The sequence below is a fragment of the Colletes latitarsis genome, chromosome 2 (assembly GCF_051014445.1).
Source record: "Colletes latitarsis isolate SP2378_abdomen chromosome 2, iyColLati1, whole genome shotgun sequence".
Classification (NCBI taxonomy): domain Eukaryota; kingdom Metazoa; phylum Arthropoda; class Insecta; order Hymenoptera; family Colletidae; genus Colletes; species Colletes latitarsis.
The window spans coordinates 4,226,030-4,251,848 of record NC_135135.1 but is presented as its reverse complement, the minus strand read 5'-3'; the positions used below and the strand labels follow the sequence as shown (position 1 = coordinate 4,251,848).

Below are 25,819 nucleotides of genomic sequence, written 5' to 3'. Positions count from 1 at the left end.
AAGCTGCAAAGTAGCAACAAGGAACACTCCTGAAAACCGATGGCCGCGATGAAAGCGCGACGCAACCTCGAGAATTAACGGGCTTAGTTGCCGACGCAGGTGTCGTCGGGAAGGCGAACGCAAGCGAGAGTCGGATAAATTACGACAGGAGCGTCAGCCAGCCCAGCAGAACGTTGCTCGTTATATTTTGCGTAACATCCCGATTTTATGGGCCACCCTCGCACCATCGGTCGCATCTTACTCACTCGTGGCCCATCCGTGAACAGTAACAGAGATACCAACTATCGTTCCCTAAACTCTTGGGCTCGCTTACCTAAATACTCGAAACACTCGATTCGATTAAAATCACATCACTGTCGAGAGTGTAGCAAAACAAACTATCAAGAGTAAAACTATGTCAGGAAACGACGAATACAGAATTAAGAAAAGGCCTGATCGAGAGAATGAAGGAAATGTATGAAGGAACCGGAAATGTAATCAATATAAAAAACCAATTGTTAGAATAGGACAACTGGAAATGTAAGGCAATTGAAGGGAAGGGAAATAAATTATTTTTGACAACAGACAAAAATATTTGAAATTCATTTCAAGCCATGTTGTCATATATCACATTTTTGTCATTAGCCAATTTTAAAGGTCTCCTTGAACTATATTATATTAAAGAAAAATAATTTTTAATGGGTGGAATTACTAACAGTAGTGTCTTGTATGTAACATTGCTGATTTAGAGCACGACGGAATATACAGGGTGGGGCAGTAACTATTAGCACCTCAGATATCTTGGAAACTATAAGTTTGACAGAAATGTTTGCTAAAGTAAATTGCACAGTACGAAGGGCGCTATTGGGTGGCCATAATAGTTTTTTTGCAGGTGGAGGTACTTCGGACATTTGAAGGTCACATCCATTTTTTTAAATGGATCGGTATGTTTTTGCTTCCGTATCACGATAGAGGATCTTAAAACGAGTTCAACGACCTATTACACAAGGTCATTGAAGGTCATAGAAAGTAGAGAAAGGCGATAATACTTACGGTTTTGGTAGTAAATGAAACATGTTTATAGTAGGTGTTCGAAATGATGACCATCACTGTCAATGCACCGTTGGATTCTTTTTACGATTGATTGACTTGCAAGTCTTACAGCGTCAGAACTTATTGATGCACAGGCTGCAATAATTCGCTGTTGCATATCGTGAGATGTAGTTGGTACTTCTTTGTATACTTTCTCTTTCAGTGTTCCCCACAGAAAGAAATCTAAAGGTGTTATGTCTGGTGAACGAGCTGCCCACGATATTGGACCGCCGCGTCCAATCCAACGATTTCGAAATTTTTCATCGACTTCCCTTCGCGCAATCGATGAATAATGTGCTGGGCATTCATCATGTTGATACCACATGGTTTGTCGTGTAAATAAAGGTAACTCTTCTAGCAAAAGACCCAATGTATCCTTAATAAAATTAGCATAGACGTGGCCATTCAAATTTCCATTGATGAAATAAGGTCCAATAATTTTATCACCGATGATACCGCACCATACATTCACAGACCATTGTTTTTGATGTTCAACCTGTCGGAGCCAATTTGGATTTTCCGCTGCCCATAAATGCATGTTATGCAAATTAACATTCCCGTGATTTGTGAATGTTACTTCATCAGTAAATAAGACGGTATTAAAAAAAAGCTCATTGTTTTGAATCTGACGTATAGCCCATCGTCAAAACTCAACGCGATTCATGAAGTCGTTCCCGTGCAATTCTTGGTGAAGACTAACGTGATACGGATGAAATTTGTGACGGTGCAAAATGCGAAGTACGCTCCTCCTACTAATGCCAGATTCGCGTTCAATTTGTCGCGAACTAATATGAGAATTTCTAGACACACTAGCGAGCACACCGATTTCCATTTCTTCGTTAATTACTCGTTTCTGGCGTTCACTTTTACGAACACTTAAACTACCGGTTTGCCTAAGTTTATCATACACATTTTTAAATGTTTGACGCGAAGGCTGAGACCGATGTAGATATCGTTCAGCATACAAGTTTTTCGCCCTTACAGAATTTTGTTGGCATTCGCCATAAATAAGAAGCATATCAACCTGCTCTTCAAACGGATACATCGTGCCGGATTAACCGATTTATCGATACTAATCTTATGATGTTTATCTTACTCTGCAAACTATTAAAGTGTCCTTCAAGCAGTGTTTATTCTCAGTGAAGTAAACGGTAAGCATTACGCATTCCTCTACTGTTGACAATACGTATGTTTCATTTACTACCAAAACCGTAAGTATTATCGCCTTTCTCTACTTTCTATGACCTTCAATGACCTTGTGTAATAGGTCGTTGAACTCGTTTTAAGATCCTCTATCGTGATACGGAAGCAAAAACATACCGATCCATTTAAAAAAATGGATGTGACCTTCAAATGTCCGAAGTACCTCCACCTGCAAAAAAACTATTATCGCCACCCAATAGCGCCCTTCGTACTGTGCAATTTACTTTAGCAAACATTTCTGTGAAACTTATAGTTTCCAAGATATCTGAGGTGCTAATAGTTACTGCCCCACCCTGTATACAGGACGAGGTAGAATGAGTGCTACAACCGAGCAGACAGTGATTTTATATTGAAAAATAAGTTTTAAAAAAAGAATAATATTTTGTCGTTCAAGACTTTGTTTCGAGATAACTTTGTGGCGTCGCCTCCCATGCTCACCACCAGAGGGATTGCGCTCTCACAAGCGCTCGACCAACTTCCTAATATCCCAGTCGTCTAAGGCAGGGCCTACTAGAAAGCCTTACTGATGAGTTCGTTAGCAGGCCAGGACGAAACGCGCCCCCTCCTTTCCTTATCAGTCCACCTACGATTCTCACGAGCTCCTACCCTCAGCAAAGCAGCGCCACAACTTAATTACAAACTTTTACAGTTTCTTATGACCAATAGAGCAGTGTATATCAATTTTCCACATTATTTTTCGAGAAATGAAGATCTTCAATTTTTTAAATGTAATGCTATATATTTTTTTATGTCATTTGAATATGATAACCTTCGAGGTCATAGAAGATCGGGAGTGAAAAAATCATTTTTAATATTTTATAACATTGTATTTATGAATGTTTCTTCCTGATATAACTTAGCTCGTACAACGTGACTGAGTATCTTGTTATTTTTTACAAAGTATTTGCATCTGTTTCTATTCCTATTGATCAGTTTCAGTTCCACGTCGAAACTGTTTAGGACGTTCTATGTGGAATAATGGCTTGATGTAAACATAATGTTATGAAATGTTAAAAACCTTTCTTTCATTCCCGATCTTCTATGACCTCGAAGGTCATTATATATTGCACGAATGAACTTGTTTTGGTAAGCGTTTTTAAATGACATAAAAAAATATATGGCATTACATTTTAAAAATTGAGGGTCACCTTCATTTCTCGAACAATAATGTACATGTGCAAAATTGATATACACTGTCCTTTTGGTCATAAGAAACTGTAAAACTTTTTTCTCTTTCATTTTTTCTACTTAGAATATTTTTCGAAAAAATCGCTAAGTAGCACCCCGTATACATATGTCAGTGTAAAATATAAAATAATTCCATTGTTTTGTTATGCTGCAATAAATAATAATAAACGATCATTTAATAAGAATTGTTTTATGAAAAATCAATTTGCCGCACGCAACGCGTCTAATTTTCTGTCAAACTGAAGCACCCTTGATCCCTTATACTTCGTCTGTCATCGCGAACGTCGTGCACAGCCGGGTTAACGAATTATGTCTAATCTATGCATCCGCTTATCATAATGGTTCTCGTTATATCGTGAGCATAGCTTCCAAAGCTTGGAAAACCGCTTCCTCGACTACTGGTGTCGTGCCCTGACCATCCTTTTTCACGTGCCATGCTGTCACGGGAACATAATAAAAATATTCGGAATAACTGAACGATATTACGTCGTTACGGAGTCACAGTGGCTTCGTCCTAAACCTCTGCATTGATGTCGATTAAAAATTGTTATAACGTAAACATCTGATATATTACCGAATTATTATTATTAAGTCTCCATCGTGTATGTGATTTAAATAATAAAACAAAAAATACATTCTTGTCGGTCCTAAGAAATAAAATTTTTTAACCGTTTATGATCCAAAAATCCAAGATAGAAATGTTCGATAGGCCGATAGGCGCGGTATATTATCCTGGGCGTCACACCCCATTTAATTCAAGCAAGTCATACTTCTAATTACTTTTCAGTGGGAGTTCTATTATTCTTCTCAGCAGGCATTCCGATTTATTATATTTGTTCCCTTGTATTCTCAGCGACTCTCCAGTTTTAATTATTTCGCTAAACTAAATTCTTTTTATTAATTATATAAATCATTTTACGTAATTAAATATGTCATTGTAGATAGCTTTAATCGAACATTGGTAACTATGTTAAGAAAATAATCGGGTAGTACAATCGTACACTGAACCGTCGAATCAACAATCACCTAAAAATCTTAAATGAAATGTAATCAATGTTCTACCCAAGTTAGATATTCATCCAACTATGGACTCGGCTAACCGGAAGAGAAATCCGGGCACGCGGATGAGCATTAATGGCTTTATAATCTAATGAATTTTTAGGTTAAGCGGCGAAAAGACCAGCGGGAGATCCGGATAGGTTTTTCCCCAAAATTTATTGCCGAGAAGGAAAAGATGAAAGCGAGAGAGATGGTCGCTTATCTCTCGTTCACCGTTACATTCAAACCGATGTATCGCACCGGGGTAGATTCTAATTTTATTTCTCAAGAAAATTCGGATTTTGCATATCTCTCGCGAAAAGAAGTAGTTTAAGAGCTAACTAATATAAATGAAAAACAAAATTGTTCTTGAAACTTTATTGTTGCGTCGTCGTGAGTTATATTAATTCAAGCGCGTTCTTACGTTCTTGCTGAGTACCACAGACTACGTTTTCTTTTTATTTGTGAATTATTTGCTATTTTAGTTGATAACTCGCGGTACTCGAGCGCGATCCTTTTTTCTCTAATATTGAATTTAAGGTGCTCGTTAGAAATAACAGGGAAGAGAAGAGTATTCTTTTCTATCAGACAAATTTGAAGACAATGTAATTCACTAACATAGGAGAAAAGCAAAGAAGTAGACAAACAACCTGGGTAAATTATCAGGGAACACTGGGGGTTAAGCGGGTTGGTGAAAAGCCGCGACGGAAGCGCAGGTAACTTAACCACAACGAAGGGAAATACGACGGAAAAGTTTCTAGAACAAAATGATACGACACCGCGTAAGATCCGCTTTGAAGCCGGGTCCGTGCCATTCTTTGTAAAAATTGGAAGAAAAGCGCGGCGTAAAAAGCTCCGCTCTGCCCGGAGTTAATACGTTTACGTAGGAAAAATTATTTTTAATTTTTTCTAGACTGCTTCCGACGAGAGGTGTACAACCACGGCACGAGGGTGTGGCAGAATGCGCAGCACAACCGTGTAAGAATTTCTTAATTAGATTCAAGCAGCTGCCTGGCTCTCTTTCTTTTCTTCTACCAAGATATTTCCCGTAGGTTCATGATGGCTCACAACGAACCTGCGGACCTCTGCGTGCCTCGAGTCAAAAAAGTTTGAGCGTTATTAGACATTTTTTATTCCTTTGAAACTATAAAATCTGTCAGATTTATGATATTGAGACTGCAACAGAGCTACATTGGAATAGGTACACGTTTATTGAGAAGGTGGTTGTACCCATCCGTCTACGAGATTACGATGGGACATCTTCCTTCCTCAGGCTTTGAGTAATTTCACTTGTACCTCTAAATCTCTAACACGACTACGATACATCCATGAAACAACTCTGTCCGGCGCATTTTATTTAGTTGCTCTTGAGATAGTAAATCCGAGAAAGAGAAAAACGAACATCTACGATAAGTTCGATATTCAGAAACGCGCAAACTGGTTACACCGGTGTTAGCGGGGAAACACGTGTGGTACGCTGGTGCGTGCAAGGGTGACCATAAATTTTGATAATTCCGAAATTGTGACAGAACGAAGAAAAATCCCCACGAGACTGTGGTGCAAAGTGCGAATAAATCGTTGCGTGTGCCTTTGTCAACGAAGCATGAAAGGTTGGGCGTACAAAGGGAAAGACAGAAAGCCAGCCATCCAACCAGAGAGAGAGAACGATGAAAACGGAAGGGAAGGGGGTCAGACCGAGGCGCTGGGGTTGACCACGTCGTCTGGTTTTCAACCGACTCTCTCTACTGGTGCGTGCATGCGTACATTTTTATCAATTATTAAGAACTCTGGCGTGCTTTTGCAACGAGGCGCTGGTGATGGTGAAGTTACTTTCGTCCTTGTCGTTGGTATGCCTGGTGTAACCAGTCGTTGCTGGCGATACCCTATGCCCACCGACCTTTTTTGTTTCCTTTTCCACCCCCAGCCTCTCCTCTGCCCTCTCTCGTTCCCTATTTCCGTCAAGTCCTTTCTCTCGCTTTTTCTACGTGACTCTCTCTTTTTCTTCTGTCTCCCACACTCCCCTTCCCCCCTTCCCCTCTTCTCCCCACCCCTTCCCTAGCCTCCCTTTCTCCCTTGCCCAACGTGCCGCGGACATTAATAACGGCCACGGGCTAACCACCGTCAACCCCCTTTGCCAGCGTTACCGTGTCCAGCCACGGAAAGTGCGAGAGTAATAATAAAATATACGAAATGTAGGCGACCATCGTTGCCACGGCCCGACTCGTCCCGTGAAAAACAAACACTGCGACGCTTTGGTGTATTCCTTCGTTATGCGCGAGGGTATGACGATCGTGAAAGATTACGGTAATTTGCGTTAAATAACAACACGTCACGGGCCGTAAGTAGCGAAACGAGAGACGCAAATACTGCTTTCGATACTTACACATGACTGTTGAAATAACAGTGATTACTAATGGTTTTCTTTTAAGAATTCTGTTATACGCCGATGCATGCTAGCAGAATTCTCGAAACGTTTGTCCTCAATTATATGCACTTCTTCCAGGACCAATCATATACAGGTTTCGTAAAGTCGGGCATAATTTAATTAATAAATTATGAGAAGTCGTAAATTCTCGACAAATCCAATTACACGAGTTATCATTGTTGGCTACTTTACAGATTTACTTAAAGTTTAACGTGTTTTAATATTAGATAAATTCTAGAACATTTCGTTCTAGTAAATTTACAAATATTTCTCGTGAAAATATACCAGTTTTATTATATGTAATACACAGTAGTCACTATATGTATAAGATGTTCCGTTGTCGATGATCGACACGATCGAAAAACAATGACCCAGTAATTATGATACAATGTAATAAGATGGGTTTATATAAAATTAAGTAATTCTATAGGTAAAAGTAAATCAAAAATGTAGAGTAAAATTTATTCGAATGAACCTTCGTTTTCGAAATAATTGAATTTGATTTAACAGCTACGCGTACGATTGAATACAACTTGGTTAGCGCGTCTAACCATTACTCGCTGTTTCTACTTGCTCCAAATGAAGCATTATACGAATCAATGATTTCTTTTTTGTATACAGGCTGTTCCCTGGGAAAAATTTTAATGGAAGATACGAGAGGCCAAAATAAGACGAAAATCAAGAATATCAATTTCTTGACTAAGGCTTCGTTAAAAAGTTATTAAAAAATTAAATTAAAAAATTTCAAATCGTTCTAAAAAAAATTATTTTTAGTTGCAGGGGTCAATTATAATCATGTTTGGTCAATAGACATACCCCTGAAATCCTACCCATTTTCTAGAAAAAAATTCGAGAAGGTGTGAAATTTTTCGACAAAATTAAAAAATTTCAAATCATTCTAAAAAAATTATTTTTGGTTGTAGGGGTCAATTATAATCCTTTTTGGTCAATAGACATACTTCCGAAATCCTACCCACTTTCGAGAAAAAAATTCAGTACGGGCGGGACTTTAAACGTCAATAACTTGTTAACAAAGCTTCCATCAACAAATTAGTATTTTTGATTTTCGTTCTATTTTGGCCTCTAGAATCTCCCATTAAAATTTTTCCCAGGGGTGGCCGAACACCCTGTATATTTACACTTATTTTACAGTTATGCAAAAAAAATATGAAACAAATAAAAATATTTATTCTTGACAAATATACATATATTCTCAAGGAATATAAGAAACACTAAACAAATATTAATACAAACGTTATAATCGCTGTTATATTAATCGTCCTATTGATTTATTCGTATCTTCTAATTTCAGGGTTTACAAATTCGATCATTTTAACGCAACAGTAGAGATACGAAAGGCAAGATGGCATCCCGGTTCTACGAATGACTCCCACTTACTGGTTCTGACATCCGAAAATACGTTTCGGTAACGTATACCTGTAGACATAATTCTATATTACAATTTCGTTGTTTTCTAGTCGCATGACTTTGTTCATACCGCGCGACACTTATGAACGATTCACTATATTCATTATTTCTAAAATATTTTTTTTTAATTTCAAATAGACCCCCCAAAAAATTAAATTATACAGGGAAAAAAAAAGTTAAATGACAACGTAATATTTTTTCCGTGTATATTCAGCAATTAGAAACTTATACACGAAGATTCTTAGCTCCTAAAAGATTGTCTAGCTATAAATAGGTAAACACCCTCCTTTGTGGGGATACATACATAAGCTATAACGACTGTCCCCGTTGAACTCATACATGTACCCGTAACACCCAAACGGCTAATAGAAGCGAAAAAACTCTGAATATTATAGAATGAACTACCGAAGAACAGCCGAATAATTAAAGAGTGAAAACTTTGGCCTCGTGAAGCGATAACATAACTTGAACCATTTTCTTAATTGCTTACTGTAAACGGGGCTTGTAAATTAAAAGTTTAAAGAGCTTACGCGAAGAGGTTCAAGTATCTCTACAAGTATCGCGAAACTGACCCTAAACTGCGTTTTACTTTCTCCCAGTTTATACGAGTGCGAACTCGGTAGCACGCCAAGGCTCATAAAATGTTGGAAGGTCGGTCGTATGCCATTGGGCTCACCATCAAAACTACCGGACTTTGCCTCCCTCGGCGACACCGCGGTGGACTTTGACTTTGCTACACCTACTCTTCGTAAACCGGAAATGTTTGCTGGTAAAGACATTAACAAGGTACGGAAGAAAAGTATAAAACGATCGTGGCACTGGAACCACGAAATTTCAGTCAGAATTATTTTCAGAACAATGCGGTTGATTGGAATCAGATCGAATGGCCCATTCTAGTTCTCCGTGGCAACGGAGAAGTGCTCATTGTTCGTGGCAATGTTTTGCTCGATGAGTATGTAATTTCTAAATAAATTTTATAGCATTAAGTAGCATCGCATAAATTGTCGATATTAAATTGGATTCACCACGATTATAATAATAAAATAATCTTCTATATCAGGAGTCGGCAAATTGCGCCCCACCGACAGTTTTTTTATAGCCCGTGATTGTAGTTATAAATACGTATTTCTTCTTTCCAAAATCCGTTTAATCGCATTCTATAAGAGCTTCTGCCAAACTTTCAACTGGAAATAATTGATCTGCAGTATTATGACATGTTAAAATTAAAATAGTAGATTGGGGAAAAAGAAATCCATTATTTTCACATTTACTTTAAGACTTTATTTAATATGGTTCGGATTATCCGACTTGGGTAAAATAGGTACCGTTTTGTTTTATGGTCTATTGACATTGTAAAGGTAACTTCATAATGCCTCTCTCATAGAAGCCCTGGTCCCTATTGGCGAAAAACTCGACTAAGCAATTTTCACAATCTTCTCTTGATACCAATTTCTTATCACAAAGGAAATTTTGCAAGGATAAAAAAGATGGTAATTGCTTGGTGCCAGGTCTGGACTATAAAGTAGATGCATCAAAACTTCCCAAACAAGCTCCCGGAATTTCTGGCGAATCACTATAGACGTGTGCAGCCTAGCGTTGTCCTGATGGAATACAACACCTCTTCTGTTGGCCAATTCTGGTCGCTTCAGGTCGATCGCTAGCTTCAAACGGTCCAATTGTTGACAGTAGAGGTCCGAATTTAGTGTTTGACCATATAGAAGCAGTTATTGGATGACCAACACGACCATATAAACACCACTCAATCGTATCACAAATATTACTCATCCAAACATCCTAGTCACGATTTCTAATCCTTACTCATCCTGAACCTCGCACCCTTCCTGAATCACATTGCTGACCATCGTCCCTACCTCTACCTATTTCCAGCAATAGCATATATAAGAGCTTGCAATATTGAAGAATCCTCAGAAAGAGTCTAGTACTTAGTCGGCCTAATACAAGTTGTACGAGTTTCTTAAGAAAATAAAATGTTGTCAATTCTACTGGAATCTAACACACTTCATAGTATTTGATACCTTTCCAGTCCTACCAAATGCACAGCAAAACCTTCCAGGCCGTTAATCCTGGTTTGGCCACCGTTTGAGCCGCATCAGCGTGCTTTGACCACGATCGTTTTCGCACAATATTGTCGTATGTGACCCATTTCTCATCCCCGGTCACCATCCGTTTAAGAAGTTGGTCGATTTCGTTCCGTTTGGCCAAAGCTTCGCAGATGGAAATTCGATCCATCATGTTCTTTTCCGTCAATTCGTGTGGCACCCAAACATCGAGCTTCTTTTTGAATCCAGTTTTACATAAAAGGTTTAAAACTGTTTTATGGTCGACTTTTAGCTCCTGGTTGATGATACGATTGCTAACATGTCAATCTTCTTTGATCATTTCCATGATTTTATCAACATTTTCGACGACGGGCCTACCTGCACGAGGTGCGTCTTTAACATCGAAAATATCGGAACGGAATCGACGAAACCAACATTTTCACCTTTATCAAAAAAGAATTGTAAAATATACCGAATTTTCTCTTTGCTAACTTCCATCTTTTACACCTTATAACTCACAACTGAATCGACCAACCAAAAAACTGTAAAAGAATTTTTTTTAGTGCCGATTTTCATCTTTCCAACGAGCACGACTCTCGATTTGTTTGATCAATCTTTGCAAGATATGTATCACTATAACCATCTAGGTGAAAAATAATGGATTTCTTTTTCCCCAACCTAATATCAAGAGAATACTCTATTATTGCAAAATTTGATAAATGTCTTTCAAGTGATCAATAAAAACTGGAATCATACGCTCGTAAATTTATAACAATATTCAATAATACCTACCTATGCGAAAAGACATTTTCAAAAACGAAACACGTCAAATCTCACTATTGGTCAACATTAACAAATGGGCATTTGCAAATAATTTCGACAGTAGGTAAAATATTCGAACCACAATCAAATAAAATATTGTAGGAATTATTTGTAGTAAATTCCTCGTAGATGGGAATCGAGGTACGAATGAATAGATTGAAAGCTTTTTTGAAACAATAACGTTTATTCTGTAACAAAAACTTAAATCTGACCCACTAGCTCTCAAGACTCTCTCACAAAACCCACGAAACTCTCACATCTCACTAAACTCTCTCTCTACTCGCTCAACACGCTCTCTACACTCTCTCCCCGCTGCGCGCTTTTCCCGCAGTTTATATCCTTCGGATTCATTTTCTTTCACTCTATCTTTCATTCTCTCTTTCACTTTATTTCGTTCAATCTAGACACAGTCATCAGCCATTCAAAAAACGCATTCGGTCACATTCGCCTCGAACCCTGGGTAGCCACGCGCTCTCCGTTCACACGATAATCTCAAGTACTCTGTCCCAAACACTCTTCTTTCACACTTCGACCAGTCTTTCCAAAACACGCTGCGTTCGCTCTGCAATAGATTCACTCGAAACATTCCTCAACCATACTAATCAATAAACATTCACATGGTATATACATTTATGGTATATACATCCCAGACCTACAATATTATCCAGAAGTAAAGAATTCCATTCTTTCCATTAATGATATATGTAATAATGATAATGATAATGGTATTTTGATAAATATGTAGGTATTTTATGTGTTTCTATTCAAATGAAGAATTTGTGAAAACACTTATGGCTTTTAAGGGAGTATTGCTGTCTAGGCTGTCATTTCTTCGGCCTTTTTTTGTGATTTTTTTTTTAACGACAGGTAGGTTGTTTTGTAGTGACATTTTGCAGATATATTTATTTGTCTTATAGGTTTGTATAGTATTTTTTTCATCAAAAAATATTAAAAATTGCGAGAGTTATAGCTTCTTGTTTAGAAAAAACGCATTTAAACTGGTTTACATGATTGACTTCAAATTTGGAGAGAATATTCAGCAGACATGCCTTTATAACTGGAACTAGAGATTTAAAAAAATATTGAGTTTTACTATTTTTTTTTGATACGCTAAAGACAAAAGAACGATTAACAAATAGAAATTCGAAACTTGAAGCGTCGCCATTTCTTTATTTATCAGGATTTTTACTTCTCCCTAGTTCCTACTATAACTACAACCTTCCTTATGAAGACACTTTAACCCCCTCTGTTTCAAATTATCTGGAATCCTGGAAGCCATTGGAGCACCTTTTCCAAAAGAGCCATTAAATAAGAAGTTATAATTCCCACGATTTTTAATATTTTTCAATGAAAAAAATATTGTACATGCTTAGAAAATGAATAAACATATCTACAAAGTCTCAGTACAAAACAGCCTATCTATCATTAAAAAAAAAATCACAAAATGGGCCGTGAAATTGACAGTCTAGACAGCAATACCTCCTTAAGTATACAATATATAGGGTATTACCGGACGGGTGGTACCATCGGGCAGGTGATAATTCTATGTGCGAAAATAAATCGAAGAAAAAGAATAACATTTTTACGTTTGAAGCTTCATTTACAAGAAAATCTAGTTTGAAAATTGTTTCAAGCCCACACATAGCATGATTTACACGTTCATATTAATTGTACTCTATTGTTGGATTCCAGTAGAATTGACAACACTTTATTTTTTTAAGAAACTCGTACAACTATTAGGTCGACTAAGTACTAGACTCTTTCTGCCGGTTCCTCAATATTGTAAGCTTTTATATACTATTGCTGGAAATAGGTAGAGGTAGGGACAGTATCACTTAGGAAGGGTACGTGGTTCAGGATGAGTAAGGATTAGAAATCGTGACTAGGATGTTTGGATGAGTAATGTTTGTGATGTGACTGAGTGATGTTTGTATGGTCGTGTTGGTCATCCAACACTGTAATGTTTACATTCTGTTTTCAGCAATACGGCTACTAACTACTCTTATTGTTGCCTGTTTGTATCAATCGAATTGTAACAATGTCTCGCTACTGCAATCGTGAATATGTTGACATGGTAAATGCGTTAGGAGCTCGTAATATGTTTACAACAACAGCAGTTAAGTACTACAGGCAACGATTTCCAAATCGTCCCCATTCAGACAAAAGGGTGATATAAAAAACACAGCAGAGACTCATTCATGAGTACGGTTCATTTTATAAGAGGGTGATTCCTTATAAAAAAGTAAGAAGAATAAAAAGAATAGAATTTAGTTTTCGAGATAATCAGATTTAAAAAGTGGGTAGTCTCTTGGCCCTTAAAGACAAAAAGTATATGGTGCTACTTCGCTAGTGGTAGGATCTCGAGAAAAATCATAAGAGGGTAAGAGAGGAAAGGAGAGGGGAGTGTTTCGTTCGGGCCTACTAGTGGACTCATCAGTAAGACTTTCTAACAGACCCTGCCTTAGACAACTGGATATTGGGAAGTCGGTCGAGGAGTGTACGAGGGCTGATTGAAAAGTTTCCGAAATGACAATGAAAACGAAATAAATCTGTTCTAAATTATACTTTATTTTTCAACATAATCCCTCCGGAGCTCAATATACTTGGTCCAATGTTTCTCTAGTTTTTCTATTCTTATCCGGAAGTGACTTTCTTCGAAATCACCAAAATATTCGTTTACAGCCTCCAATCCATTGTTTCAATTGGATTTTTCTTTCGGAGGTGTAGTGATGAATCCATGTCCCATCCATAGTCACAAATTTCCTCTTGAAATCTGCGGGATTCCTTTTAAAAACCTCTAAAGAATCAGCTGACATTCATTAGGCTCGAACGCGCTTTTGCTCAGAATTTAGAAAATGCGGTACCCATCTTGCGGAAAGCTTGTTTAGACCCAATTCGTTATGTAAAATATGAACCACTCGTTCATAAGAGATGCTTACGGCTTCAGCAATTTCCTGTACCCTTATTCGGCGGTCTGCCAAAACCATGTCATGAATTTTATCCACAATTTCTGGCGTGGTAGCCATTTTTGGGCGTCCTCAACGCGGTGCATTAATTGTGTAACTGTGACCACGTTTGAATTCCAAAATCCAAAAACTAGCCATGGAAAAGGAAGATGATGAATTGCCAAGAACAGCATCTTACCTCGGTTTCATTTCCGTTGCGGTTTTTCCCTCCAAATGAAAGAATTTGATAACCTCTCGAATTTCAGTTCTATCCATTTCGTAAAATGCGTAAAGTAGCGCGACACAAATACTTGTAAAAACTAGACTATTTGATAGATTGTTTTAATATTTGGAATGAATGCTCATTAAAGATGTATCGACATAGCAACATGAACCAGCTACAAATAAAGAAACTCCTAGTGGCTATTCCGAAAACTGTTCGATCCATCCTCGTATACAGGGTGTTACATTTAAGTGCGAATGGTGGAATATATCAAATAAGTGGTTTACAAAAGTTGTTTTATTTAAAGGGGCAAATTATGTGGTATAAATAATTTTTGTATAGGTGGAATGGTGGGGAAGATTTCAAGATCAAACTAATTTTTTTAAGTGGAACCATATATTTTTTTGTTAATAATATGATAGCATCTGTTGAGACAACAAATGTCGATTTGACGTGTGACGAAAGTGATCGGTTTGGCGTGTAATGATCCTATAGTATTTGGTTCATCAGAAACAGTTTGCCGACTCCTGTTCTATACTATAAGTAAAATTATAATTTTATCTGTCGTTGTAAAATGTTTAGACGATTTCGGTATAGATTGTTTAAATCAAATTACAGTATATTAAACTATCACTATTCTGTTCCGTATCCATATAGCAGATAACAAGGTAAATTAAGCATCGTTTATACTAAATTAACAGTAGCTACTTAACAAAGTCAGTAAAAGCATTGTCAAAATTATAATCTAAAAAAGTTAGACTCGACCAGACAAGAATGCAGTCAAGATTATACAAAATTGAATTTTCCACTAAATTTTGAAAAACTCTAATACATTACACAATGTACATGTTATAAATTCTCAAGCAAATCCGAAATTATATTGTACTCTTCTTATTCCGATTATAATCATTTGTTATTTTTCATATATCATTAATCTTGTCAAGTCATGAAAGCCCAGTGGTATCAGGATCACTCTCTATGTATCCTCCAGCCGACGACAATTATGGGATAGACTCGTGTTCCATAATGTGCATACAAACTACACCGCCGATAGTGGTTATCGCTACGTGTAGTGGAAAGATTTATCACGTGATATTGTTGAAAGAAGAATCAGACGATGACAACGATGACAACAGAAGGGTGAGTGTTCCACGAATTAAATCTCCAAAACCAACTGCCAAACCTAATACTTTGAAACTATTTGTATACATTAAAAATTAATGACTTACAAGCTTTAAGTAAATATACCTAAAAAAGTATATTTGTGAAAGCAATATAGAAACGGGGATTTCATTTATTCGTTCGACGTATCAACCTATCGTAAAAACCTTCTTCAGGAACTTTTTCAAATTATATCACTAAAATATATCTATAATAATTTAACGAGGTAATAATATTAACTGGATTTAATATTGACCTCCAAATTTCTTCAGAAAAAGCTGTAATTAATGTCAAAGTTTCACAAACAATTTTTGCGAAGAATATATCGTAATTCTAAGATCGAGTGATTTGTAAAACTACTCCGCGAGTTCCACGACGATGTAATAAAATGATGACTATATCAAAACACTCTTGATACATCTAATTCGATTTATTCAAAAATAAATTAAATATAAATCTACAGGGTGTTCGGCCACCTCTGGGAAAAATTTTAATAGAAGATTCTAGAGGTCAAAATAAGACAAAAATCAAAAATATCAATTTCTTTACTAAGCCTTCGATAAAAAATTATTAAAAAATTAAATTAAAAAATTTCAAAACTTTTTTAAAAAAATTATTTTTGGTTGCGGAGATCAATTACAATGATTTTTAGTAAATACACATACTCGCGAAATCCTACTCACATTCGAGAAAAAAATTCAGATAAGTGCTGAAATTTTTCGGCGAAAAAAAAATTTTTCAAATCGCTCTAAAAAAAATATTTTCGGTTGCAAGGATCGATTACAATCATTTTTGGTCATTACATATCCCCCGAAACCCTACGCATTTTCGAGAAAAAAATTCCTTACCGAAAATCCAATGTGAGGCCAGAAATGCTTCCCTGCGAATCTTTAAAATGTCATAACTCCTGAATCGTTCTAAAAAAATGATTTCTAGATTCTGAGGTCAAATACAACCATTTTTGGTGAATACATATATCTCCGAAATCTTACGCACTTTTGGAAAAAAAATTCAGGAAGGTGGACAAATTTTTCGCCAAAAAAAAAAAATTTCATATCATTTTGTAAAAACTATTTTCGGTTGCGGAGGTCAGTTACAATCATTTTTGGTCAATAGACATACCCCCGAAATCCTGCGCATTTTCGAGAAAAAAATTCAGTACGGATGGAACTTCAAACGTTAATAACTTCTTAACGAAACCTTCATCAACAAATTGGTATTCTTGATTTTCGTCTTATTTTAGCCTCTAGAAACTTTTCATTAAAATTTTTCCCAAAGGTGGCCGAATGCCTTGTATACAAGTGAATTTCAAACGTTAGTTACACTTACGTGACGTTGCCTTCCATGCTCGCCACCAGAGGGGCATGCTCTCACAAGCGCTCGACCGATCCCTCGGTTGCTATATACATATGTATACATTCCTCGACCGACTTCCCAATATCGTCATACAGGTTTTTGAAAGTTTTCCCTCTAACCCCAAACATGTAATCTAACAAGACGAAACACCACACGACAGAACCACAAACAAACACTAACTAAACCAAACTAATTGCAGGTCATAAGGAGAAACCCGAGGTACTGCACACACCTAGACCTAAACACAAAAAAAAAAAACTTCCCAATATCCCAGTCGTCTAAGGCAGGGCCTACTATAAAGCCTTTACTGATGAGTCCTCTAGCAGGCCCGGACGAAACGCGCCCCCCCTTTCCTTTTCCGTTCTCCTACGAGATTCTCACGAGATCCTACCCGTAGCGAAGCAACGCTACACTTATAAGAGTTGATTGTTCAAAAAATTCTTGTGGATGGATTTGAACGTGTTAGTTTCGAAGTTGATTTTTAACTGTCGATTCGAAGTTTGTATCGGTTATTTAAATACTGTTGATTTTTGGAAGGGGCGCTAAAACTGGGGTTGTAACTGCGTCTACCGGAAGATCCGCCTTTATACTGTCAAGTAATATATGGGAAATTGTTGTTACCAGGGTTGACCCTGGGCCGTCGTCTGTACGATCGGAGCTAGCGGTCGAACCCAGGTGGCGAGCACCGATAGAGACATACGCAATAAAGTCGTAGGTTCGCTAGATCTGTAAGCCATACTTGCAAGGACGAACGAGTCGTAAAAGAGAAAGATTTCTGTAACTTCTTGAAAATAATTTTGAAGGATGATACTGCTGCTACATCGAATGGCGTATGAGTTTATTGCTGGTACGTGTTTCTAAAAAGGTTTGATGATTTTGTACGTTTTAAGGATTTAGTGGAGAATAGAAAATGTTTTCGAATACGTGAGAATTCGGAACTGAACAGAATACCCTTACCTTCGTGGGCTGAAACGTCGAATAAATAAATCCTCGTTTTTGTATTGCTCTCACGACCAATTTTCTTTGAAACTTTTAGGCGTGGTCACAATACAGTTCCACCTATAGTCTTCGCATACCAGACGATGCCCTTTATGTCTACGAGTGTGTTGAGATCGAACTTGGACTCTTTTTCGCGGACAACGATGAAAAATACAATTGCCCGATACATCTCCGTTGCGACAAGGGTAACAAGTCCAGGCAAGTTTTTGCAATCGATGCGAAGTAAAATACGTAATGATTGATCATGATTCGTTCTGGTTGTTAGGTACTTTTGCTCTCACAATGCCGGAATCCATATGGTCAGTTTACCAATGGTTTCTCAATTGGAGGAATTCATTAATACTTCGGAAGGTAAGGAGATTGAACATTTATTTAAATAACGATATAACTGCAAGTACGCCGTTAAAACAAATATCGAAGACATAGCTAGATATGATAAATTGATGTGGTAGTGAGTGTATTAAATTTGATCTATTCAAGCTAGGACACTTCTTTGAATAGTAAATTCTTTCAGACAATGACGATGACCGTCTACCGTCGCTGTCGAATCAATCCAGTTCGCAGTACTTGATTTGTAGAAGAACTAAGCACACAGGAGTAAACGAAGCTACATCGATTCTTGGCTTTGGACTTCTTCAAGAGCCTTGTGTCTTGGTGGCTTTGTTGCACACCGGTGACGTTGTTGCGCGTTCTGTCATCGATCTTCATTACTTTCCGCAGATCGAACCACCGGAGCCCATAATTAATACAGAAAAAAAAGTAAGCAGCATTCTTGACATCGATTGATTCACTTTCACAATTTTAATTAAACAGATAGAACGCCAATTAACTTGGTAAGCAGAAAGACAACTCATTTCGGTAAATCCGTAATAGCACAATGTTCTCTGAGAAGTTAATGAATGAAATTTTATCGTAAATGTCTATGGACCAAATAAAATACAGTTTACATGGGTGGATAATTACGCGACAACTCTGGGAATACCATAATTACATACTCGGATAGGAACCTCCATATAATTTAAATCCGAATAATTAACATTCTAGTGTATCGCATGCAATATTTTAATTATACGATGCATATTTAAGGTGAACAAAGAAGATTTCGATGTTTATATAAAAAAATTGTTGAAACGCGACACTTCTCAGCCGATTATAAAAATTGGGTCGAAGTCAATGTCACCGCGAGAATGTTTGAAGGTATTCAATTAATCGAATAGATTAAGAGCGATCCGTTTGAATGGACATTGATCAAAGTTTTTTGCAATCAGCTTTTGTATCACGCGACTGACATCTTTCGCACAGAACATTTTGTCAGACACGACAATGTGAGAAAGGACATCAGTAATAAGGTGCTTGCGTTGAAAGTTATGAAATCTCATCTCCTGAAAGAATTGGGCATTTTAATGGAGGCGAAAAAAGAATTGCAGCAGACTGCCGAACGCTTGGCTGAACGTTACGAAGATATTAAGGACGAACAGGAAAAATTAGCACAAAGGTAAGAAGAATCATAATATACAGGGTGTTCGGTCACCTCACGAAACAAATTTAATGGGAGATTCTAGAGGCCAAAATAAGACGAAAATCGAGAATACTAATTTGTTAATTGAGGCTTCGTTAAGAAGTTATTAACGTTTAAAGTTCCGCCTTGTAGAACGGCAATCTGCGAACAGCTATGTGCGCGCGATAGTGGTTCTCACTCAGCATGAAAAACTCTACTTACTGATGTACTGATAGCCTTAAAGTTTTGTAAACGAGAACCACTAGGACCAACCTGCCTGAACGTATCGCACGTACGCAGCTGTTCGTGAATTGCGGTTCTACAGACGGAACTTTAAACGTTAATAGCTTTTTAACGAATCCTCAATTAACAAATTGATATTCTTGATTTTCGTCTTATTTTGGCCTCAGAATCTACCATTAAATTTTTTCCGAGAGGAAGCCAAACACCCTGTATACAATTCAAACGTATTACTATTTAAGATATTTTAGTTCAATTCGGAAAATTGTTAAAAGTGAATCGTGTTATTGCTCCGATTCATCAACTATTGTATTACGAATGTTTAATCTGTGGTTGAGACGTGCTTGTTCGGATATTGTAATATTACACGAAGTATACCGACTAAGACGAACTCGAAGGACCACCCCTTTTCAGAGGACTAAAAGAAACGAATTATTTCAAAACTTAACATAAATGTACAATGTCCGTGCCCGAGTCTATAATGATCTAAGTTGCAACGAATCTCTATGTGACTAATGCGAATTTAAAAATGGTCTGTTTGGCGATGCTAACGAATCTGTCTATTTCTAAGATGAATCTATCTAGTGAGCGATGCTAACGAATCTGATCGGCGTTTCCGCCGTTTGCCATAACGTTGACTTTGTGCACTCCCTTCTACCAAGGGTTTTCGTAGCGGGAATGCAACGATGCTAACGTAGCTTGGCGTCCAAAGTGGAGGGTGCCATGTTTGACAACTCCGGGGACTTTCCACCGCATGCATTGGTTCCTGGGCCCGCATGCAAAACATCGACAAAATAAGGGAAGCCCAAATATACTACCATCCATAAGTATTTGGTGTAGGCTCCCACTGTGTTCGTGGAGCCGTTTTATTTAGTAAATAGAAGGTTCGATACTATTTACAACACTTGAATTTATTTACAATATTTACATAGGTGTTAACAGTTTAATTTTCAATGTCCTTGGTTCGATTCTAATTTGTAACGGTTCTTGTGGTGTTCTTATGATGTTCTTGTAGTGTGCTTACTTGTTATAACTCTAAAAACTCATGCCCCGCGTTTTTATATACATTCCAAAATAGTGGAGATTTGGAATCGCCATTCAAACGCCTGCCCATCCCTCGTGAGCTAGTACTCAGACATTCGAAATCCCACCCACTGAGGGTGGTGTAGGGGTAGGTGTTCACGATTGAAGGGGCAGATATAGTCCCGAAGTATGGTTCCTTTACAGCGTTATGGTACGGCAATTTGCATTGTACCAAAAGGTTGCCAAAGTGCTGATTCAGTAATTTAACTAATAAAGTGTACGCTAAATTGATATAATATTCACTAACTGAGGTCCGTTAATAAATGTTGGGAATTACCAACAATTTGGACACTTCACGAATGCCGGCTAAAGAGTTGATATCTTTGTTTCAATTGATGTATTTCTAATTAGATTAACATAAATTTATGTTATTGATGTACGAAGTGTGTAAATTAAGTAATGAGACTGATTTTTTTTAACTTTTCTATTCGAATAGAATTACAATGCAATATTGTCTCCCTCAAAATAACTTCCTTGGGAAGCCACATAGCGCTGGGGACGATTTTTCCAATCCTCATAGCAGTGCTGGAACTCGGATACTGGTATAGCCTTCAGCTGGTCGGTTACAGCCACTTCAATGTTTTCGAGTGCCCCAAAATGACGTCCCTTGAGGTGATTTTGCAATCTCGGGAAGAAGAAAAAATCACAAGGACTCAAGTCAGGCGAATAAGGAAACTGAGAAGCCACAAGAATGTTTTTACTGGTCAAAAACTCATTTACTGAAATTGCTGTGTGGCAAGGCGCATTGTCGTGATGCAACACCCAGTTGTTCTTGATGTTTGGCCTTACACGCATGACCCTTTTTCGAAATTTTTCTAGAACCTTCCGGTAAAAGTGTTGATTGACCGTTTGACCTTGAAGCACAAACTGTTTGTGGACGATTTCCTGGTTATCGAAAAAGCAAATCAGCGTGACTTTTGATTCATTGTTAGAACGCACTAGAAAGAAATGTTTTACGAAAACACTTGCTACGGACAACCAAATGACTCCAGCGGGTACAAACTTGTATCAAAGGCGTATCACACGTTCATCTACCGTCTCTCCAAGTCCCGCGTCCCAAATGTTGACAGATAGAACACTACGTTGCCAATCTCATTACTTAATTTACACACCTCGTATAAGTAATACTAAGGTGAATTGTCTGCAAAATTCTTACCGACAAATGGACGAAAATTGTTAAATATTGCCTTGGTCTATATATTCACCTCGTTGGGCGTTAACCGCGTTGACTGTTCGTGGTAGTCCCGAAGTTAATTTTTTTAGAGTTTCTTCTTGAACCTCTCTCCAAGCTTCTTGCAAATAATCCCACAACTGCTTCTGTGACTTGGCACCGTTTTTTCAACTTTGCGGTAGATTTCATCCCACAATTTCTCGATGGAATTCAAGTTGTGTGATTGTAGCGACCATTGCATAATTTGCATTTCATTATTGTCTTCTAGGCTTTTTAAATAATTGGAACATATTTTCGCCGTATGTTTTGAGTCGTTATCTTGCATAAAGATAAAGTTTTCACCGATAAGATACTTCCCTGGTGATACCGCATGCTCGCTCAAAATTTTCAAATACTGTTCTTTTCAGAGAATTACATCAACTTTCACTAAACTTTCCATCTTGTTTGCACCAAAACACCCCCAAATAATAACAGAACCACCTCCATGCTTTACTGTGGGTGTAATGCAGTCTGGCAACATTTTCTCATTAGGTTTCCTTCGCACAAATGAACGATGCTCACTTCCGAAAACTTCAAATTTTGACTCATCGGTCCAGAGCACCTTTTCCCAATCTGATGTTGTCTAATTTGCATGTTGCTTTGCCCATTGAAGCCTTTTCAATTTATTTTAAGGCCTTAAAAGTGGTTTCTTAATTGCCATACATCCTCGTAGTCCACTTTTTAGTAAACGTCTTTTCACCGTTGTCACCCCAATAGGATTGTCTCTTACTCTATTCACTTCTACTGTGATTTCTGGTGCTATCATACGCCTGTTGCGTTTGCTGAGGGTCTCAATATACCGGTCTTCAGCTTCCGTAGTCTTCTTTGGACCTGATCTTTTCTTGCTACTACAAGTGTCGCAATTTATGAAATTAGCAACCGTGTACTGTACTACGGAACACGAAACAGCGACTTTGGCTGCTATATCCGTAATGGAATGACCTTCTTTTTTCAATGTCAATATTGCAAAACGTTTCTCTACTGATAATTCGCTTCCTCTCGCCATGATTCTTACCAAAAGCAATGCTAAACTGAAACTGAGGCGAAGGAAATGCATCTATCGCTTTGGCTGCGTCTTTATCTCTAACAAATGAATAGAACTTCATACAGTGTATACAAATGCTTAAAACGTGACCCAGAATAGATGATGCAATTACCCTAAAATGCCAAACATAAACAGATGCGACTCCGAATCACTTGAAGCCTCCATATTCAAGTGCCTTCACGAAACCAATTTTCGTCCACTTTTAGTTATTATTATTTTATTTATACTACTTGACATTAAATATCGCCTTTTTCGAATATTATTGATTCTATATGGACATGTGAATAAAAAACAATGATCGAAGTTACATTAGACGGTTTTACCTCTAGATTATTTCAGTTCTTTCCGACAAGGTAGAGGTGTCCAAATACTTTGGGCGGTAGTGTATGTGGAGTCGAGCACGTGTGGCCATTCGATAGTCCATTGGAGTTGCAACCACTCGAAATTGCCTTCGCCGACCAAGTTTATGACACTTTGTATGTGCTTGACGAAACTCTACAATTTGTGGTGCCTATGCTGGCCTTGACTAAAACTTTACAAAAACGCGGTCCTGTGTCATAAACCTGGTCGACTCGCCGAAACCCAAACAACGAGTCAGAGCCGAAGCAACACACGAGACCGGCAAGAGTGAGAGAGAGGTATTTCCAGTGGAATATGGTATCAGTTTGTTAGTAAAATGCACGGACGAACTCGATTTGAAATCGAGGAGCTGCTGGAAGGTTACTGAATTCAAAGATGAACCTGGTGCGAAACTAGGAAACCGTAAGAAAGAGCGTTGTGAAGAAACCCAATGCGAAATCTGGGAGTCACTAAGATAAAACGGTTCAGACGAACTCGATGCGAAATCGAAAAGCTGCGAGGAGGTTTTAACAAGCGCAGACGAATTCGATGCGAAATCGAGGAACTGCTAGGAGGTTGGATAACTCACAGACGAACCTGATGCGAGATCAGAGAACCGCTAAATGGTAATAAATTATGTGGACGAACGCGATACGAAACCAAGGAGTCACTAAGTCACAAGAATTTGTATTTGAATGTTCAGAACGTAACAGACGAATCTAATGCGAAATCAGGAAGCCACAGGATATGTTAGTTGATCTCGTAACTTTAAATTAAAAACGTAATATTATTCAACTATAATCGCTTAATATAATAATGAATTTAAGAATTGAGCAACTGTGTTTAATAATGACAAAAGTTTAATACAAATGTTTAATGTAAAAGGTGTCGCGGATAAAGAAAATTGGAATAAGATAGATTTACCTAAATAATTGCACGGTGTTTGACGCACTGGCGATGCCATGGTGTTAAGAACGGTTATCAAAAATAATAATGAAGTTTGTACCGAACTCGGGATTTCTATAAGGTTAACTATCATACAAAAAGGAACTTTAACCCGATCTCACAAGATGTAACCGACTCTCAGAAACGTGAACAGCGAAACGAGTAACGTAGTGTTACACTACACGTAACTGTACGATTCTGATCCCCCGAGTAGCAAGATCGTTGGATTTATACAGTGTCCGGCCACCTCTAGGAAAAATTTTAATGGAAGATTCTAGAAGCCAAAATAAGACGAAAATCAAGAATACCAATTTGTTGATGGAGGCTTCGTTAAGAAGTTGTTAAGTTCCACCCGTACTGAATTTTTTTCTCGAAAATGCGCAGAATTTCGGGGGTATGTCTATTGACCAAAAATGATTGTAATTGACCTCCGCAACCGAAAATAGTTTTTCCAAAACGATTTGAAATTTTTTAATTTTGTCGAAAAATTTAGGCACCTACACACCCCCCCCCCCCTTGTCAATTTTTCTTAAAAATTCGTTTTTGATTTTTAGTAATTTTGTTTGACGTCCTATAGAAAAGTTGTCTAATACTTTTTTGTAGGTGCCCATGAGCTCTACTTCAGAAAAAAGTTTCATTGAAATATATTCAGTATTGTAGGAATTATGGTCGTTTGAAAATTGGACCACTTCTATGGGGTTTTTCTCACTTTACGGGGTCAAGGAACAACTTTTTCAGTATTGTTAAAATTTCTACATATTCTACGCTAAAATACGCGTCGTTTGCCTTTTTAAACATTAAAATCGTGCAAACCATCCAGAAGTTATGATGTTTTGAAGATTCGCATGAAATTTCAGGGAAGCATTTCTGGCCTTAAATTATATTTTCGGTAAGGAATTTTTTTCTCGAAAATCCGTAGGATTTCGGGGGTGTGTTTAATGACCAAAAATGATTGTAATTGATCCTTACAATCGAAAATAATTTTTTTAGAACGATTTGAAAAATTTCAGCACCTACCTGAATTTTTTTCTCAAAAGTGAGTAGGATTTCGGGGTTATGTGTATTCACCAAAAACGATTGTAATTGATCTCCGCAATCAAAAATAATTTTTTCAGAATGATTTGAAATGTTTTAATTTAATTTTTTAATAACTTTTTAACGAAGCCTCAGTCAAAGAATTGATATACTTGATTTTCGTCTTATTTTAGCCTCTAGAATCTCCCATTAAAATTTTTCCCAGAGGTGAACAAACACCCTATATACCCCAAAAATCTGTAGGGATGAATTCGAGAGTACGTTGATATGAAAAATATTGTAATCTTCGAAGCGTGTTCGTTACTGAACAGCTGCATCCTGTGGGACCTAATTTTATACATTCCAAATGGTACATAAGAGTAGGGCGTTATTCTAATACACGTAAATTTAGAAAAAAAGAGAAAGGGGGTACGAAACATTCGGCGTACGTAACAATTGAACCAATGAGTCCAAAGTTTCGACTAAATGAAAACCAGTATTGTATTTGAAAACTGTTTGCAAAACT

The 25,819-nt window shown here is 37.5% G+C and overlaps 1 protein-coding gene across 2 annotated transcripts in view; it reads left to right on the top strand.

The window, feature by feature from the left end:
• Positions 1-25,819, top strand: part of Mbo (nuclear pore complex protein Nup88) — a 139,279-nt gene that overhangs the window by 112,303 nt on the left and 1,157 nt on the right. The window contains exons 3-11 of one of the 2 annotated variants that reach the window (XM_076784211.1): positions 8,238-8,351; positions 8,953-9,139; positions 9,208-9,305; positions 15,348-15,543; positions 17,957-18,111; positions 18,185-18,270; positions 18,434-18,678; positions 19,006-19,116; positions 19,188-19,414. In XM_076784211.1, the coding sequence (XP_076640326.1) occupies positions 8,238-8,351; positions 8,953-9,139; positions 9,208-9,305; positions 15,348-15,543; positions 17,957-18,111; positions 18,185-18,270; positions 18,434-18,678; positions 19,006-19,116; positions 19,188-19,414 (1,419 nt within the window). Of the gene's footprint in view, positions 1-8,237; positions 8,352-8,952; positions 9,140-9,207; positions 9,306-15,347; positions 15,544-17,956; positions 18,118-18,184; positions 18,271-18,433; positions 18,679-19,005; positions 19,117-19,187; positions 19,415-25,819 lie in introns of both variants that reach the window. The other variant, XM_076784209.1, reaches the window with a different exon arrangement.